General features: G+C 36.7%; 1 protein-coding gene across 19 annotated transcripts in view; it reads left to right on the forward strand.

Annotated features, from left to right (window-relative positions):
• LOC147027055 (uncharacterized) overlaps positions 1-19,479 on the forward strand; it is a 138,559-nt gene that overhangs the window by 15,911 nt on the left and 103,169 nt on the right. For 16 of the 19 annotated variants that reach the window (XM_085883167.1, XM_085883183.1, XM_085883168.1 and 13 more), the window contains one exon: positions 1,484-1,534. The exons of the other annotated variants lie outside the window; for them this stretch is intronic. In XM_085883167.1, coding sequence (XP_085739293.1) covers positions 1,484-1,534 — 51 coding nt within the window. The remainder of the gene's footprint in view (positions 1-1,483; positions 1,535-19,479) is intronic. 19 annotated transcript variants of the gene reach the window in all.

The raw sequence follows: 19,479 nt of genomic DNA on the forward strand, positions 1-19,479 counted from the left end.
TATGTGGGTGATCCTAATCCGTATGCGTGAATATTTTCCCGCCTGCAGAAGCTGTCAGTCGCCGACAGACCGCCGATGAGTGAGGAAGTGTAAGTGAGCACCGTCGGATTTTCGTTTATGACAAAATGACAGATCACTGTGGTCTCATTGCCAGTGATCACTGTGTTGAAGTTGGGATCGCTGTTCACAGTCTCCAGCATGTCCTGTGCGATCTCCAAACGGAGTTGCTTCTGCTCGATCGTTAGCAGCTTTGGCACGAACTTCGCTGAGATTCTCCTTAAGCCCAAATCCTCAGTCACAATGGAATGAACGGATCCAATGCTGACGCCCGCCTCGTCTGCAAGTTCTCTGATCGTGATTCGATGATCCTGCATCAGCAGGGTCCTCACTTGGTCAAAGACGATCTCATTTCGGGATGTTGATGGCCTACCAGAACATACTTCGCTTTCCACTGATGTGCGACCATCTTTGAAGCGGTTGTACCACGCTTTTATCTGTGTGGTGCCCATTGCTTCATTCCCAAAGGCCTGTTGAATCTTGCGGATCGTTTCCACTTGGGAATTGCCAAGCTTTACACAAAATTTGATGCAGTAGCGTTGTTCAAGTTTTTCCATCATTTTGTCAAAAACGAAAATCCGACGGCACTCACTTTCACTTCCTCACTCATCGGCGGTCTGTTGGCGACTGACAGCTTCTGCAGGTGGGAAAATATTGACGGATACGGATTAGGATCGCCTACATTCGTGCACCAAACCATGCCTCCCTAGCTTCATTTGTTTACGCACAAAAAATTAAAGTTGGATACTTTTTGAACACACCTCGTATATGTATATATGTATGTATATATATGTATATATGTATATATATATATATATATATATATATATATATATATATATATATATATATATATATATATATATATACTGTATATATATATGCATGTATATGTTGTTTTCTTTTTTTTAATTGTTATTTTTTGTTTACATGAGTTTCCTTACAAGGAACTTCAACACACGAGGAGGCCATTAAAGCCCATCAATCATTAGCTGTGATTGTCAACCTATCTGGTTGTTTGTCCGTGCTCACTCCTTTTTAAATGCTGAGTGTCAAGCAAGTAAGTAGCGCCTACCATTTTAAATGTCTTTGGTATGACTTGGCCATGGTTCAAACCGCCAACCTCCCACACTCAGAGCACACGCTCAAACCATTACACGATCAACTTTGGCGTTGATCATGTCTTCTGAAGACATATTTCTATTTCTTACCTTTCCTTTTGTAATTAGAGGTAGGCTGCATGCATCAATTCAATCAAGTGGGAAAACACCTTGTATTTTGTTTTTTGACTAAGCACATGTTGAAGTTATAAAAAAAAGTTTTGCCTGGAGAGTTTTATTTATGCCAAATTACCAGGCAAGTATGTTTACAAGTGAGATGTGGGTATTAGTATACCATCGCTTATGATGACTGTGTGTGCTTACAGGGCGCACCTGGAGAACCAGGCCTATCAGTGGTTGGGCCACGAGGGCCACCGGTAAGTCTTAACATTAGGGCAACTTTTTATTCTCTTCGGCATTGAACCTCGATCCTTTTCTCACTGTTGCCTTATTTATTAATCTTCAATATTATTCTCACATGGCCATTGTGCTTTGTCTCTTTGTGTTGTAGTTGACGATACCAACCTGCATGTATCTATTTCTGTTGGTATCATTATCTCCGTGTCTTATGGTCATGAAGCATTTGCTAAAAGTAACCCTCATGTAATATATAGTCAAACACTATACCATAAGCAGATCTCGGAACATGGAAAAGGGATTGGGAGTTTTTGTTCGTCATGTGAGTTTTCCAATATTAGGATGTATCTGCATGGTTAATCTTAAATAATTACATCAGAACACCATGTGTACCTAACATGTCATTTCGTGTGAGCATGTTAATATTCTAATAAACAAAATGGTTGAAATACCAGTGAAAGATTCCACCCCAGATCAAGGATAAACATCCTGTTACAGTGGCATTGCCATCAGAGCATGAGCTGAAAGTCTGGAAAACTGCAATTATACTCGTATGATAGCCTGGTGTTGGCTTTGTGGTTCGGGTGGTGGCTTGGGATCCAAAAGGTCCTGAGTTCAAGCCCCGTTGGCCACTGAATTAATACACCAGGGGGTTAACCCAGCCTGTCATCCTTCCGAGGTCGGCAAAATGAGTACCAGTGTGTACTGGTAGAGGGGCACTGGTGGAGATGCACTTCCAAGAAATGATAGCTACCCTGACAGTTAAGCTGCCATATGCAAGAAGAAGACTCGTATGATCAATCGGCATTTGAAGTCTGCTTATTATCTTGACTGACTTGTGCAATCGCATTATTAGGATATTGATTTGAGTCCATCTGATGTGAGTTTAAAAATCGGTTTTAAACTATCAATGAAAGTTTTTTCATGTTCGTTTTGCTGCTCCATTTTAAACCATTACATTGATATGAAATTGTTTCTCGTTAAATTGCTCACATAGTCCAATGAAACTCGCTGTTTCTGCAATGGACAACATACTTAAATACCATCATTTATATCTCGAACCAAACCTCAGAACGAAATTGGATAATTGTAGGAATTTTTTGAGGACTTTATTTTTCTTTCCATTGCACCAAAGTAGTAAATTACCAGAAATCCAGAACCACTGCAGCTGTTTTTATAAATGAGTGTGGTATGTTGGCAGCTCAGGGTTTAAATCTCACGAGATCATGGAGACCATATTGTCATCTCCTCAGTAAGCAAAGGGGAGCATGATAATGTCAACAAGGCTATCAGATGACACTTTATTCATGATAAGCACACTTTATTTGTATTAAGTGGTATGTCGATAAAAGTATATATAAACACGTTTGATTTGCACCAATAGCACCATTGGTGAAAGTTCTTTTTTTATTCTTCTCTCTCAATTGTTACTTCTTTTTTTGCCTTGAAAGAGCAAGGTGATGTGAGGTCCTCCTGAACTCTTGCCATATCCCTCCTCCCTCCACCCCCTCCACCCCCATTCTCCAATCTACTCTCACTATACAGAGATATACAACAACCATGCATTTTAAACCTCATTTTTGTTTTGTTAATGACGTCATTTTTGCAGAAACACTGTTCAAAATTCCACTTTTAAAGTGTTATGTTGAATGCTCGCTCTTCGGGGCTCCCTTTGCTTTTCTTAATATATTTATATAAATTTATTTTTCATGCTTTCTTTTTATTATTTACAATTTTAAAATATTATATGGAGTACGAGCTAGGGTACCCGGCATTGCCCGGTGCTGTTCTAATCCTGTTGGCATTTCAGAGAATCATATTTAGATTTATTTTTTATATTCTTTTGTTGAGGCCCAAAGCACTTCCCCACACCCACTAAGGAATTGGGTCAGAGATCTAATATATATTCTCCAGCAGTCTGTCTCTCCATCTAGGGCATGGCTTCCCCCATTCAAAATCAAATTACTGCCATTTTGTTTGTTCCTTTTCAGGGAGAGTGGGGGGAATGTTGAGGGGAGGGGAGAGAGGGGAAGAGGAGAGGGGAGGGTTGAGGTCTTGAAGTCACATTTTACATTACGTGGAATTTCACAGGTCCCTGCTAATATTACATTTCATATAGCTACAAAGGCTTAGGTACTATTGGTAGATTAAAAAATAACAATCTAACTTGTTCAATTTTTTTATTGCCTGCAACACTCCCTGGAAATCACTGATGAACATCGAAGAAAAATGGTGACACACACACACACATATCCACACCCACACACTACACACATACACTACACATATACACCTCACACATATATACACACACACACACACACACACACACACACACACACACACACACACACACACACACACACACACACACACACACACACACACACACACACACACACACACACACACACCACACACACACACACACACACACACACACACACACACACACACACACACACACACACACACACACACACACACACACACACACACACACACCACATACCCACACACATACATACACTCAAACACACCACATACATTCACACATCTTTCTTATAGTTACATATTTAAATGACTATTGTTGCCGATTGGTCTTGCATAGCTCATATATTCACATTGAATGGGGGCCTTTCGGTAGCTCAGTTGACTGTTATCCATGAGGTTGTGAGAAAATAATATATAGGTATTCCGTTTAAATAAATTATTTATTAAATAATAATATAATATAATAATTATTAAATAATAATTAAATAATAATATATAGGTATTCCATGAGAAAAAATAAATTCCGTTTAATTTATAGGTGAATCTATGCTTAAAACCATTTTATCCTCCAACTTTTTTCACTTAATAAATACAATGTATCAAGACAGAAAAGACAAGTCTCAATCAATCTCTTCATTTGCAAAAGATACTGAGAAATATGTCGAGGATGTAAAATTGAATAAAGATAAATATAACAACATTGGATAAAAACAATTATGGTGAATAATATGAGTTCTTCAATTTCCTTCAGTGGAAGGGCTTTTAGTATATCTGGAAGAACATCAATTAAAGTAGCTCTAACAAAAGTTTCTCCTCTCCTTCTGGCAAAAACAAAACAAAACGAGAAAACGCATTGAAACAAGAAAAAGTATCAAAAAAGAAAAACCTCATGGATGAAGCTTCAGAAAGAAAAGATAAGACCATCTGTAATATTCAAGGAGAAATTTGTATTTTTTTAACAACCCTAAAGATGTAAATCCTGATGAAATAAAGGATTTTAATATATCAGGTGACATGACATTTCGTTTATTTGTAGTTAAGGACCATTTTAAAATTACCTTTAATATAAAAAATGTAGTCGTTGAATCTGTTAGTGAAAAAAGTATGTAGAGCTAGATGGTAATGTTTTTTCTACTAATTTAATTTGAGTCATTATTCAACTGAAGATTTTGAAGATTATGAGAGTGATGATTGTATCTCTGTTGGAACAGAAGACAGTTATGATACCGAGAGTTTGTGTTCAAACGATAGTTATGAAAGTAGTTTTATAGATGATTGTGAAAGCACCAATGAAAGTACCAAAGATGAATTTTATTTCAAGTAAAGTTTTACTTTATAAATATGGATAGTTTACGAGATTTTGAGCCTCTTGAATTTCCTGATTCTCCACATGACAAATTTGAGAATTGTCCTGCGTGTGAAAGAGGGGGATGAAACACAGAGTCAAAAGCCTATAAACAATGTATGCTGTGTGATTATCTTCCAATTAATGATGATAAAAATATAAAAAGGAATATAATTCTTTGAGATTTACACCAAAAATGAATTACTTTACAAGATTGATTCGAGAAATGAATGTAAAGTATGAGGGTGATAATACACCTTTTCTTACAAGAGAAGAGACTGAACAAATGACGACCATGTTTCGTGAATTGATGATTTATATTATTAACGATTGTCATTTTTAGGGAAATATCAACACAAGATATTGTATAAATAAAATAATGGATTATCTTGAAATTAAACCTGAACTTCGGATAAAACATAGTTTCCAATAAACGCAATAAAAAAATTAAATAACCTCTTTTCCAAATATATAAATGAATGCTTTTTTACCCATTTGGGAAAATAAGATAAAATTAAAAAACATAAAAATCTTCCAAATTCATTAAGATGTCTCATAGTTGGTTCAAGCGGGTGTGGAAAAACCTGCTTACTTTTAAAGATGCTCCTTACTCCCAACTTTTTGGATTATGATAATTTAATAATTTTCACCTAGTCGAGTTTTCAACCTGAGTATCAACTACTCTCACAAGGTTTTAATGCTGGTCCTCAAAAATAAGATTTAATTGCTTCAATTAAACTTCAAAACAAACTAAATGATTACAACGTTGAAGATATAGGACAACTATTTTGTGATACACAGAGATATAAAAAGAAATCAAAGCCAATAACTTGTATTCTTCATGATAATACGGATGATATACCTTCTCCCCAAGATTTGGATAAATCAAAAAAGAACTTCGTTATCTTTGATGATTGTGTTAATGAGAGAAACCAAACAGTAATGGATAGCAATGACACAAGAGGGAGACATTCTTCTTGTCATTGTATTTATCTTAGTCAATCATACTTTCAATTCCCTAGTCGCTCAATAAGAAACATTGCTAATACTTTTATTGTATTCAAGTTAAATTCAATAGATATAAACAATTTTTGGAGAGACAATTGTACTACATTATGTAGTAAAAAGGAATTTGTGGATTACATGAAGCACACAACTGAAAAATATAAATATATTGTTGTGAAACAAGATGAGATATTAAAAGATATATTTTTTTATTTTATAAACAATGACACCTATAAATGACAACTATTATTATAAATCTTGTGGGTAAATCTGCTTCTGGAAAAAAACTTTCATAAATCAAGGTTCTTGTATAGTACAAATGAGAATATTGTAAATTTGCTTAAAAAGCACCATGTAGTTCGTATTGTATCAACGACAATGAGAGCAATAAGACCTAGAGAAGTAGAGGGTGAAGATTATTACTATATTTCAGTGGAGGAATATATGCGATTGAGGAATAAAGGTCAAATATTTGAGGAGGTTTCTCTTGGTACAACAAAATATTCACATTGTAAGAGTGAGGTAAAGAAACTAAAATCTGGTGGTCGTGCGATATTAGAAACTAATCCAGAAGGAATGAGACAAATTATTAAACATCTGAGTGGTAATGAGGTTAAGATTTTATCATTCGGTTTTGATGTTTATGAAGAAACTAAACGCAAACATGTGAAAAGCAGAGATACAAGTGTTCGTGAAGAAGAAATTACAACTCGTATTAATGTTAATAAAGATATTGATGAAATATTTAAAGAAAAGGATTTATTTGAACACATCGACTTTAATGATGAAGAAAAGGAAAATGTTCCTGTTGACCTTTATAATTCAGTGAATGATATTTTCCAATAAATAAATGGATGCGAAAGAAAGAGCAACAGAGTTGGTTTCAAAAGTTTGAAACAACAGGAAGACATAAAAAAGAAACACAGACAGAAACTAATGGGTGAAGAAGCATTTGGAAGAAAACAAGAGAAATTTTAAAAACCACTTTTAACAACTTCCCAAGAAAAAAGAAAAGAAAAAAAAGATGCTTCCACAGTTCTCACAATAGAATATACTCCGAAAAAACTTCAAATGTTAAAAGATTTCAGTCAAATGACAGAGGAAGAATTAGGGCATATCGGAGAATTAGAATATTATGATGGATTATTTCAACAACTGGAAGAGATTAATCAACCCCCTGATTATATTGTGAAGGCTCTTCAAAACAATGAATATTCGGAGGATTCAAAAACCAAAGCAGGACTCATTCCAACAGAACAACCAGCAATATTTAATCTTGTTCAAGAAAAGGGATTGATATTTAATGATGAATTAAGGTTCTTGAGTTCTGCTCAACCTCCTGTTAAACTAACTCCGAGATTAATGTTTCTTCTAACAAAAGAGGGAAAACAAGGTACAACTGTGAGGGATGAATCAAAGTATTTTGATAAACCATTGGATATGAAAAATAAGGATGATAGAGTATCTTTTGATCTGCTGGACTCTCTTAATTATAGGGTTAGTCTATCTGGTAAAAGTAAGAAGAATGAGAAGGAGAAACACATTATTCAGGCTTTAAGTGGCCTTGGTTCAGGTGTTAGTTTTCTACCAAATGACCCATCACAATGAGTTAATGGACTGTTATTGCTGTTGGGAAACCTGGTGTTGGCGCAGTGGTTAGGGCAGTGGCTTGGGACCCAAAAGGTCCTGAGTTCAAGCCCCGTTGGGACACTGAATTGATATATATATATATATATATATATATATATATATATATATATATATGTATATATATATATATATATATGTATGTATATATATGTATGTATATATATGTATGTATATATATGTATATATATATATATATATATATATATATGTATATATATGTATATATATGTATATATATATATATGTATATATATATATATATATATATGTGTATATATATATATATGTATGTATATATATGTATATATATATGTATGTATATATATATGTATATATGTATGTATATATGTATATATATATATGTATATATGTATATATATATATATATATGTATATATATGTATGTATGTATATATATATATATATATGTATATATGTATATATATATATATATATATATATATATATATATATATATATATATATATATATATATCAAGTCGAAAACACCAGGGGGTTGACTCAGCCTGCCATCCTTCCGAGGTCGGCGAAATGAGCACCAGTTGTACTGGGCCTGGTGTATGCCCCGGTTAGAATAGGTGTAACATATCCCTGTGTGTCGTAAGCGGCGACCAGGGTTGCGTCAGGAAGGGCATCCGGCGTAAAAACCTATGCCAAATCATTATGCGGACAACAAAACGAATTTCCATCCCGGATCGGTCGAGGCCCAGGTTACCAACGACCGCCACCGGTACCGGTGGTCAACAGGGTACCAGTGGAAATTGTGCTACTGCTGGGCGAAGGAGGAGAAGGAGACTGGGAAGGCGAGTTCGGAGGCAGTGGGAGAGGGGGAAGGGTAGAAGTGTTCAGGTGAGAGTTGGAACTCTGAATGTTGGGACGATGACTGGCAAAGGGCGAGAGTTGGCTGATATGATGGAGAGAAGAAAGGTGGACATACTGTGTGTACAAGAGACCAAGTGGATGGGGAGTAAGGCTAGGAGCATTAGAGGTGGTTTCAAACTGTTCTACCATGGTGTGGATGGGAGGAAAAATGGTGTCGGGGTAATCCTGAAGGAAGATTATGTCAAGAGGGTATTGGAGGTGAGGAGAGTGTCTGACCGAGTGATGAGTGTGAAGTTGGAAATTGAAGGGGTGATGATGAATGTCATCAGTGCATATGCCCCACATATGGGGTGTGAGATGGAGTAGAAAGAAGAATTCTGGAGTGAGTTAGATGAAGTGGTGGAGAGTGTATCCAAGGATGAAAGAGTGGTGATTGGAGCAGATTTCAATGGGCATGTTGGGGAAGGGAATAAAGAGGATGAGGAGGTGATGGGTGGGTACGGTCTCAACAAGAGAAATGTGGAAGGGCAAATGGTGGTAGAGTTTGTAAAAAGAATGGAAATGGCAGTGGTAAATACGTATTTCAAGAAGAAGGAGGAACACAGGGTGACATACAAGAGTGGAGGAAAGTGCACACAGGTGGATTACATCTTCAGCAGGAGATGCAATCTGAAAGAGATTAGTGACTGTAAGGTGGTGGCATGGGAGAGTGTAGCTCGACAGCATCGATTGGTGGTCTGTAGGATGACTTTAGAGGTGAGGTTGAGGAAGAGAGGGCTGAACCAAGGACCAGATGGTGGAAGCTGAAGGAGGAAGACTGTTGCATGAAATTTAGGGAGGAGGTGAGACAGGTGTTGGATGGTGGTAAAGATGGGTGGGATGATTGGGCAACGACAGCAGAAGTTGTGAGGGAGATAGCAAGGAAGGTACTTGGTGTGACATCTGGACAGAGAAAGGAAGATAAGGAGACTTGGTGGTGGAATGAGGAATTACAGGAAAGTATAAGGAAGAAGGGGTTGGCGAAAAAGAAGTGGGATAGTCAGAGAGACGAAAAAAGTAGGCAGGAGTACAAGGAGTGGCGGCGAAAGGCAAAAAGAGAGGTGGCAAAGGCCAAGGAAAAGGCATATGACAAGCTGTATGAGAAGTTGGATACAAAAGAAGGGGAAAAGGACTTATACCGATTGGCAAGACAGAGGGACCGAGCTGGGAAGGATGTGCTGCAGGTTAGGGTGATAAAGGACGCAAATGGAATGTGCTGACGAGCGAGGAGAGTGTGTTGAGAAGGTGAATGGATTACTTTGAGGAGCTGATGAATGAAGAAAATGAGAGAGAGAGAGAAGGTTGGAAGAGGTGGAGATAGTGAATCTGGAAGTGGGGTGGATTAGTAAGGATGAAGTGAGGACTGCTATGAAGAAGATGAAAAGTGGAAAGGTGGTTGGCCCAGATGGTATACCAGTGGAGGCATGGAAGTGCTAAGGAGAGATGGCAGTGGGGTTGTTAACCAGATTGTTAAATAAAGTCTTGGAAAGTGAGAGGATGCCGGAGGAGTGGAGATTAAGTGTACTGGTTCCGATTTTCAAGAATAAGGGTGATGTGCAGAGCTGTGGAAATTACAAAGGGATAAAGTTGTTAAGCCACACCATGAAGTTGTGGGAAAGAGTAGTGGAAGCTAGGTTGAGAGGAGAGGTGACGATCTGTGAGCAGCAATATGGGTTCATGCCAGGAAAGAGCACCACTGATGCGATGTTTGCTTTGAGAATGTTGATGGAGAAGTATAGGGAAGGCCAGAAGGAGTTACATTGTGTGTTTGTGGACTTCGAGAAAGCTTATGATAGGGTGCCAAGAGAGGAGTTGTGGTATTGTATGAGGAAGTCGGGAGTGGTGGAGAAGTATGTGAGGATCATGCAGGATATGTATGAGGACAGTGTGACAGTGGTGAGGTGTGCGGTAGGAATGACGGACCGGTTTAAGGTAAAAGTGGGATTGCACCAAGGATCGACTCTGAGCCCTTTCCTGTTTGCAATGGTGATGGACAGGTTGACGGACGAGATCAGACTGGAGTCCCCATGGACTATGATGTTCGCGGATGACATCATGATCTGTAGGCAGAGTAGGGAACAGGCTGAGGCGAGCCTCGAGAGGTGGAGGTACGCACTGGAGAGAAGGGGAATGATAGTCAGTCGGAGTAAGACGGAGTACATGTCCGTAAATGAGAGGGAGAGTGGTGGTATGGTGCCGTTGCAAGGATTTGAGGTGGGGAAGGTGGATGGGTTTAAATACTTGGGATCAACTGTCCAAAGTAACGGAGAGTGTGGGAGAGAAGTGAAAAAGAGAGTGCAGGCAGGATGGAGTGGGTGGAGAAGAGTTGCAGGAGTGATGTGTGACAGAAGGGTAGCTGCAAGAGTGAAAGGGAAAGTATATAAGACGGTAGTGAGACCAGCTATGTTGTATGGTTTGGAGGCGGTGGCACTAACAAAAAGACAGGAAGCGGAGCTGGAGGTGGCAGAGTTAAAGTTGCTGCGATTCTCGTTGGGAGTGACGAGGATGGACAGGATAAGGAATGAGTATATTAGAGGGACAGCGCAGGTAGGACGGTTTGGAGACAAAGTGAGAGAGGCGAGATTGAGATGGTTTGGACATGTGCTCAGGAGGGAAGCGGAGTATATCGGGAGAAGGATGTTGAAGATGGAGCCGCCAGGCAGGAGGAGAAGAGGAAGGCCAAAGAAGAGGTTCATGAATACGGTGAGGGCAGATATGCGGGTGGTTGGAGTGTCAATGGAAGATGTGGAGGATAGAGCGAAATGGAGACGGTTGATCCGCTGTGGCGACCCCTAACGGGAGCGAGCCGAAAGAAGAAGAAGAAGAAGAAAGACTGTTATTGCTGTTGGGTAGTAAGAAGGCTGGAAATAACAATTGTTTTCATGAAGCATCAGCCATTTTCAACCAGTTGATGAACATGAAAATAATTAATAAATGTCAATACGAAGACATTTTATCCCATATTAAATAAGATGAGAAGCACAATCCTTAGTTTTAATTTCACAACAGTCAACCGCACATCTTCATTCCGATACCCACTCCAACTTGACGCAACAAAAGAATATGAGGCCTCTTGTGCAGTAGCTTTCCATTACCGTTTGGTTTCTCTCATTAACACAATCATCAAAGATAACAAGGTTCTTTTTTGATTTATCCAAATCCTGGGGAGAAGGTATATCATCCGTATTATCACTAAGAATGCAAGTTATCGGCTTTGATTTTTTTTTAATATCCCTGTGTATCACAAAATAGTTGTATTATACCTTCAATGTTGTAATCATTTTGTTTGTTTTGAATTTGAAATAAACCGATTTTATATTATTTTTGAAGACCAGCATTAAAACCTTGTGAGAGTAGTTAATACTCAGGTTGAAAACTCGACTTTGTGAAAATTATTAAATTATCATAATCCAAAAAGTTGGGAGTAAAGAGCATCTTTAAAAGTAAGCAGGTTTTTCCACACCCGCTTGAACCAACTATGAGACATCTTAAGGCCCAGTCACACCTTGACGTTTTAGCCAGCAATGGCAATGTATAAAAATGTATGTGAAACGTTGGCGTACGCTGAAATTTTTTTTTTTAAGTTTTGGACTATTTATAACGAGTTGGACGTATGCATAACGTATTAGTAACGTACACTGAACGTTTAATAACATATAGATAACTTATACCAACGAATGCTGAGCGTGTTGTCGGCGTTCACAACCTATGCCCAACGATAGTTTAACTTAGGCAAAGCGCACTGCACGTATCGCTGACGATCACGTGGCGTAGCCTGTTAAAAAGCTGCCGCTCGCCGATTCAAATCATAACCGCCTGAGAATTGGAAGTGTCAACATCGCAGTCACACCTTGTCGACGACAAACGTAATGACGTCAGCGAATGACCGATGATGTCATGATGTCCTAACGCTTCTCACCGGTGACGTCACACATCGCCATGTAAACGAATGTAAAACGAAAAGTGTTTATTCTGCTTCAGAGTTGAAGGTTGACTTTTGCCACTATGTGCGATGCACTCTTACAGATACGAAGTTTCTTTCAGTCCAGGTCACAGTACCGAGAAAAAGGTGACGTGACCACTAGGAGGAGCACAAAATTGGTCCTTCAGTATTAATATATAGATCCTTTATTTCATCAGGATTTACATCTTTAGGGTTGTTGAAAAAATACAAATTTCTCCTTTCATATTACAGATGATCTTTTCTTTTCTTTTTAAAGCTTCATCCATAAGGTTTTTCTTTTTTGATACTTTTTCTTGTTTCATTGCTTTTTCTAGTTTTGAATATATTACCAGAAGGAGAGGAGAAACTTTTGTTGGAGCTACTTTAATTGATGTTCTTCCAGATATACTAAAGGCCCTTCCACTGAAGGAAATTGGAGAACTCATATTATTCACCATAATTGTTTTTATCCAATAGTTGTTGTATTTATCTTCATTCAATTTTATATCCTTGACATATTTCTCAGTATCTTTTACAAATGAAGAAATTGATTGAACCTTGTCTTTTGTGTCTTGATACATTGTATTTATTAAGTGAAAAAGTTGGAGGATAAAATGGTTTTAAGCACAGATTCACCCATAAAATAAACGGAATTTTCATCAAGAGAATTTTATTTTATTCAAAGTTTTGTTATATAAATATGGTGAATACAACATATTGCGATGTTTGTAATCATGAATATAAATGTTATAAAAAAAAACACCTTCAAACCAACAAACACACATTCAATCTTTTCAGACAAATATCTCCACTTGACCAAGAAACAAAACATTGTGATAGATGTTATGGTGATATTCTTTTTTAAAATTATAATAAACACCTTCAATCACGCAAACACAAGAGCAATGAAGAAAGAGAAGGTGCCACTAAATTCTCCATTGAAAATACTGATGGGGCATTTAAAGGACATATAAAAATAAGATTGTTTCGCTTTCAAGATGCTGGATCATCTTCAATCATGGAAGCTGTTGATGTGGTTAAACAAAGTATTGAAACTATAATTAAAAACAAATGAAATGAAATGAAAACTTTTTTTATATGGGAGTAAAATTGAATATGGTAAGAGAAGGTGATGAAACTACTCCCAATATGAGGACAAACCCTCACTTTATCTCATCATTTCAAGATTTTGTAAGATGTGATGTTTGTGATGAACTCCAGAGACAAGAACAAGATGTTGATAACACTGTAGTAGGTTGTGGATTTGCCATTATAAAAATAATATTTTTAGATATACTCCTCTTAAAACAAATCCTCTTCAAGCTTCTTCTTATATTGATTTCACATAAGAAATAAAACTTAAGAAAGAGGTTGTTAATATTCAAAACAAAGATAATAAATGTTTTCTATAGTCTGTTCTTGCTCACTTACATCCTCTACAATGGAAACCTGAAAGGGTTGAACATTATAAGAAATACGAGAATACATTAAATGTTAAAGATTTAAAGTGTCCAATGTCATTGAGAGATATTCCTAAATTTGAGAAAATGAATAATCTATCTGTTAATGTATATGGATTAACAGATACAAACAAAGTTCAGACATTAAAAATTTCAAACAACTATAAAAATGATGAAATACACATTGACCTTCTCTACTTTACTTAAAAGGAAAAATCACATTATGCTTTCATCAAAAATTTATCTAGATTAACCAAATCACAACTATACTAGAGAAAATGTAAGACGTATCCTTGTAAGACATGTCTCAAGTCCTTTCATACAAAAGAATGATTAAATCAACATTCAAAATATTGTAGTAATCATAAATCAACGGTAATCAATTAACCAAAAGCAGGTTTAAACATATCATTCAAAGATTTTAACAAATCTATAAAACATCCGTTTGCGTTATATGCTGATTCTGAAAGTATCCTTGAAAAGATAGATACTGTTTTTCCAAATCCAAATAAATCATACACAAATAAATATCAAAAACATACTCCTTGTGCTTTCTGTTATTATATAAAATCATCTGTTGGTGTTGAATACAACAAGTTCGAACTTTATGGAGGAGAAGATGCCTCAGAGGTGTTTGTAAGATGATTGGAAAAAGACTGCATAAGACTAAGCGAAGTAATGGTTAAACCTATAAACCAATGTCATTCACAAAGGGAGAGAAAAAGGAATTTAGAAAGAACAATATCTGTCACATTTGTGTGGAGAAAATTGAGGGAGAGGTCAAAGTTTGGGATCATTGTCATCTTACTGGAAAATATAGAGGTCCAGCTCATTCCCGTTGTAATCTTAATTACAAGCCCCCAAACTTTATTCCTGTCTTTCTTCACAACAACGCTCACTATGACACACATCTCTTTATAAATGAACTTTCAAAGACATCTGGAGATATTTCTGCCATTCCTAACACAGATCAAAAATACATCTCATTCACAAAAAAAATTCATACATCCCCCAAAACCCATATCAGATTTCTTGACACATACAAGTTTATGGCAAGTCCATTATCTAACTTAGCATCACATATTAAAAACTTACCGAATGTTAAATCACATTTCTCAAATCAAGAAGAGATTGATCTCTTCTCACAAAAGGGAATATATCCGTATGACTACATGGATTCATTTGAGAAGTTTAAAGAAACACAACTTCCTTCAAGGGAAAGTTTCTATAGCAAGTTGAATATAACTCGTATTTCCGATAGAGATTATACACAAGCTAAAAAGGTTTGGGAGAAGTTTAATAGAAAGAATCTTGGAGAATATCATGATTTGTATCTTAAAACTGATGTATTGTTATTGGCTGATGTGTTTGAAACTTTTAGAACAGTCTGTCATAATAAAAATTATTATGGATTAGACCCCGTTCACTATTACACAGCCTCGACTTTGGCTTAGAGTGCTATGTTAAAAATGACAAAACAGAATTTGGAATTAATCAGTGATATATATATATATATATATATATATATATATATATATATATATATATATATATATATATATATATATATATATATATTTATATATATCTTCTTCTTCTTTCGGCTGCTCCCGTTAGGGGTCGCCACAGCGGATCATCCGTAACATCCGCATAGTGATTTGGCACATGTTTTACGCTGGATGCCCTTCCTGACGCAACCCTGGTCGCCTCTTACGACACAGGGATATGGTACACCTATTTTAAATGCGGTATACACCGGCCCAGTACACTGGTACTCATTTCGCCGACCTCGGAAGGATGACAGGCTGAGTCAACCCCCTGGTGTATTAATTCAGTGGTCCAACGGGGCTTGAACTCAGGACCTTTTGGATCCCAAGCCGCTGCCCTAACCACTGCACCAACACCAATATATACACACACACACACACACACACACACACACACACACACACACACACACACACACACACACACACACACACACACACACACACACACACACACACACACACACACACACACACACACACACACACACACACACATGCTTTTAATGATAGAGAAGGCTAAAAGAGGAGGAATATCTCAAGTATGTTCCAAGAGATATGCTAAAGCAAATAACAAATATCTTCCTGATTAGCTATCTATAATTCCAGCAATCTGTGTCTGTGTCTGTGTCTGTGTGTGTGTGTGTGTGTGTGTCTGTGACCACTGTTTCTCAACAACCACTGGTCCGATCTAATTGAAACTTGCCAACTACATTGCTGGGGCCCTGAGGATGTGCCTTTTCAAGGTTTGATATTAATCGGACAAGTGCATCCCAAGTTATGGCCATTTATTTATCAACCAATGACAGAACACGTTGCTGCGTGGGCGTGGACGATGGGGGAAGGGAACCTCAGCCGCGCTCCCCATTACGGGTTACAACGTACAGACTTCCGGATAATGATGACCGTGTATTCTAATAATTTCTCGATTACTTATGTGCATTTATAGATAAACACAATGCCTCAAGTTATTATCGTTTTCATATTAGACGGTGCATACATTTCGGTAACATCAGAGTTCGCTGGTATGCTCCGAAGCAGGAAGTAAAAAAAAATTTTGCACGTAAGTTCCCCCCCCCCCCTTCTCTTTGTGTTTTTCCTTGCGATGACATTGCGAAAAGGCAAAATAGGTTGGCGCTAATTGAATAATTGGCCATTAAAACTAAATTGCGAATAATCGTAACTGCGATATGCGAACTTCCGGGCAGTGAGGACTTAACTTCCGGACTTCCGGATAGTGATGAGTACTGTATTCTTTCTCGATTTTTTCTCGATTTATCGACTTAATTTATTCTTTCTCAGTTTTTTCTCGATTTATCGACTTACTGTATTCTTTCTTTCTTGATTTCTGTACTTTCTCGATTTCTTTCTCGATTTTCTTAAAACACATTGCCCCAATCCAGTCAGTGACGATTACTGTATTCTTTCTCGATTTTTTTCTTGATTTATCGACTTACAGTATTCTTTCTTTCTCGATTTCTGTACTTTCTCGATTTCTTTCTCGATTTTCTTAAACACAATGCCCCAATCCAGTCTTCATTTACGACAGCGAAGGAACGGCCTGTGTGGTTGTTTGAAAGTTTTTTTTTTGCACATACGGCCACGCACGTACGGGCACGTGAGAGTGAAGGAACGGACTGTGTGATTGTTGTTTCTGGCACGCGGTTTGAAAGTTTTGGTTTTTTTTGCATGTACGGCCACGCACGTATGGGCACGTGAGAGTGAAGGAACGGCCTGTGTGGTTGTTGTTTCTGGCACGCGGTTTGAAAGTTTTTTGTTTTGTTTTGGTTGCACGTACGGCCACGCACCTACGGGCATGCACTAGTAATAAGAATGAGGACAACTCTTACCTGATGTATTATGATGCTAACAATTTGTATGGATGGGTGATGTCTCAATCTTTCCCTTCTGGAAAACTTAAATGGGTTAAATAAAAACATTATGAAAAAGTTTTATAAGACATTGTTGTCTCCTCTCAAAAAGAATTGGATGAAGCTGAAGTTGGATATAATTTTGAGGTTGATTTAAAATATCCAGAATAACAAACATAAAGACCCTGATAAAGAAAGTCCAAGAAAGGAATGGTTAAGTAATTACCAACGGTCATTTAATATAAAAGGTAAATCTCCAGAAAAACTACTTACTACATAAAATGATAAAGAAAGTTATGTTTTGCATTAAAGGAACTTGAGACAATATTTATCTGCTGGGTTGAGAGTGAGGAAAATTCATTAGATTTTGAAATTTAAACAAAGTCATTGGTTGAAGAGGTATATTGATTTTAATACAAAAAGGAGAACAGAAGCAAAAACAGATTTTGAGAAGGACTTTTATAAATTAATGAATAATGCTGTATTTGGAAAGACTATGGAAAATGTTTGGAATCGACAAAACATGAGACTTGATACATCTTGGAAAGAGGCTTCAAAGTTAATAAATAGACCAAGTTTTGAGCAAGCGGAGGTGTTTTCAGAGAACTTTTGTGCTATTCATTTGAAAAAAGAGAGTATTGAAATGGATAAACCTATTTATATAGGAACATCAATTCTTGACTTGTCAAAGTTGTTAATGTATGACTATTACTATAATAATTTAAAATCAAAGTATAAGGATAATGTGTCGTTGATATATATATATATATATATATATATATATATATATATATATATATATATATATATATATATATATATATATATATATATATATATATATATATATGGATATAGATAGTTTAATCTATGTATAATTCCAGCAATGTGTGTGTGTGTGTGTGTGTGTGTGTGTGTGTGTGTGTGTGTGTGTGTGTGTGTGTGTCTGTGACCGCTGTTTCTCGACAACCACTGGTCCGATCTAATTGAAACTTACCAGGTATATTGCTGGGGACCTGAGGATGTGCCTTTTCAAGGTTTGATATTAATCGGATAAGTGCTTCCCAAGTTATGGCCATTTATTTACCAAACCAATGACAAGACATGTTGTTGCGTGGGCGTGGCCGATGGGGAAGGGAAGCTCAGCCGCGTTCGCCATTACGGGTTACAACGTACGGACTTCCGGATAGTGATGACTTCATGTATTCTAATAATTTCTCGATTTCTTATGCGCATTTATAGATAAACACAATACCCCAAGTTATGATCGTTTTCATATTAGACGGTGCATAAATTTCGGTAACATCAGAGTGCTGGTATGCTCCAAACCAGGAAGTAAATTTTTTTTCTCTCTCTTCCCTTCTCTTTTTGATTTTCCTTTCCATGACATTGCGAAAAAGTAAAATACTTTGGCGCTAATTGAATAATTGGGTATTAAAACTAAATTGTGAATAATCGTAACTGTGAATAATATGCGAACTTCCGGGTCACATACGTCCGGGCGCGTGAGCGAAGAAACTGCTTGTGTGGTTGTTGTTTGTTGCTCGCGGTTTGAATATTTATTTTTTATTATTATTATTATTATTATTATTTTTTTTTTACGGGCACGTACTAGTATTAGAAATTAACACAAGTGATGTATATGAGGATATGATTGATAATATTGATATATATGATACAAGTAATTGTAAGTCAGGTGATGTGTTATTTTCATCAAAGAATGAAAAGGTTATTGGTAAATTTAAAGATGAATTGGGTGGGAAGGACATGAGTAAATTTATAGGATTGAGATCAAAGTCTTATGCTTTTACGTATATTGATAATAATAACATTGAAAGGTGTGATAAGAAGCTAAAGGGAATAAAGAAAAATATAATCAAGGAAACAATAAACTTTAAGCAATATTACAACTGTTTAACCTTAAAGAAGGAAGAGTACAGAAAAATGAATACAATAAGAAGTTATAAACATCAATTATATACAGAAGA

This window comes from Eptatretus burgeri, chromosome 5, assembly GCF_056783735.1.
Source record: "Eptatretus burgeri isolate ZD-2024b chromosome 5, Ebu_testis_v1, whole genome shotgun sequence".
Lineage (NCBI taxonomy): Eukaryota > Metazoa > Chordata > Myxini > Myxiniformes > Myxinidae > Eptatretus > Eptatretus burgeri.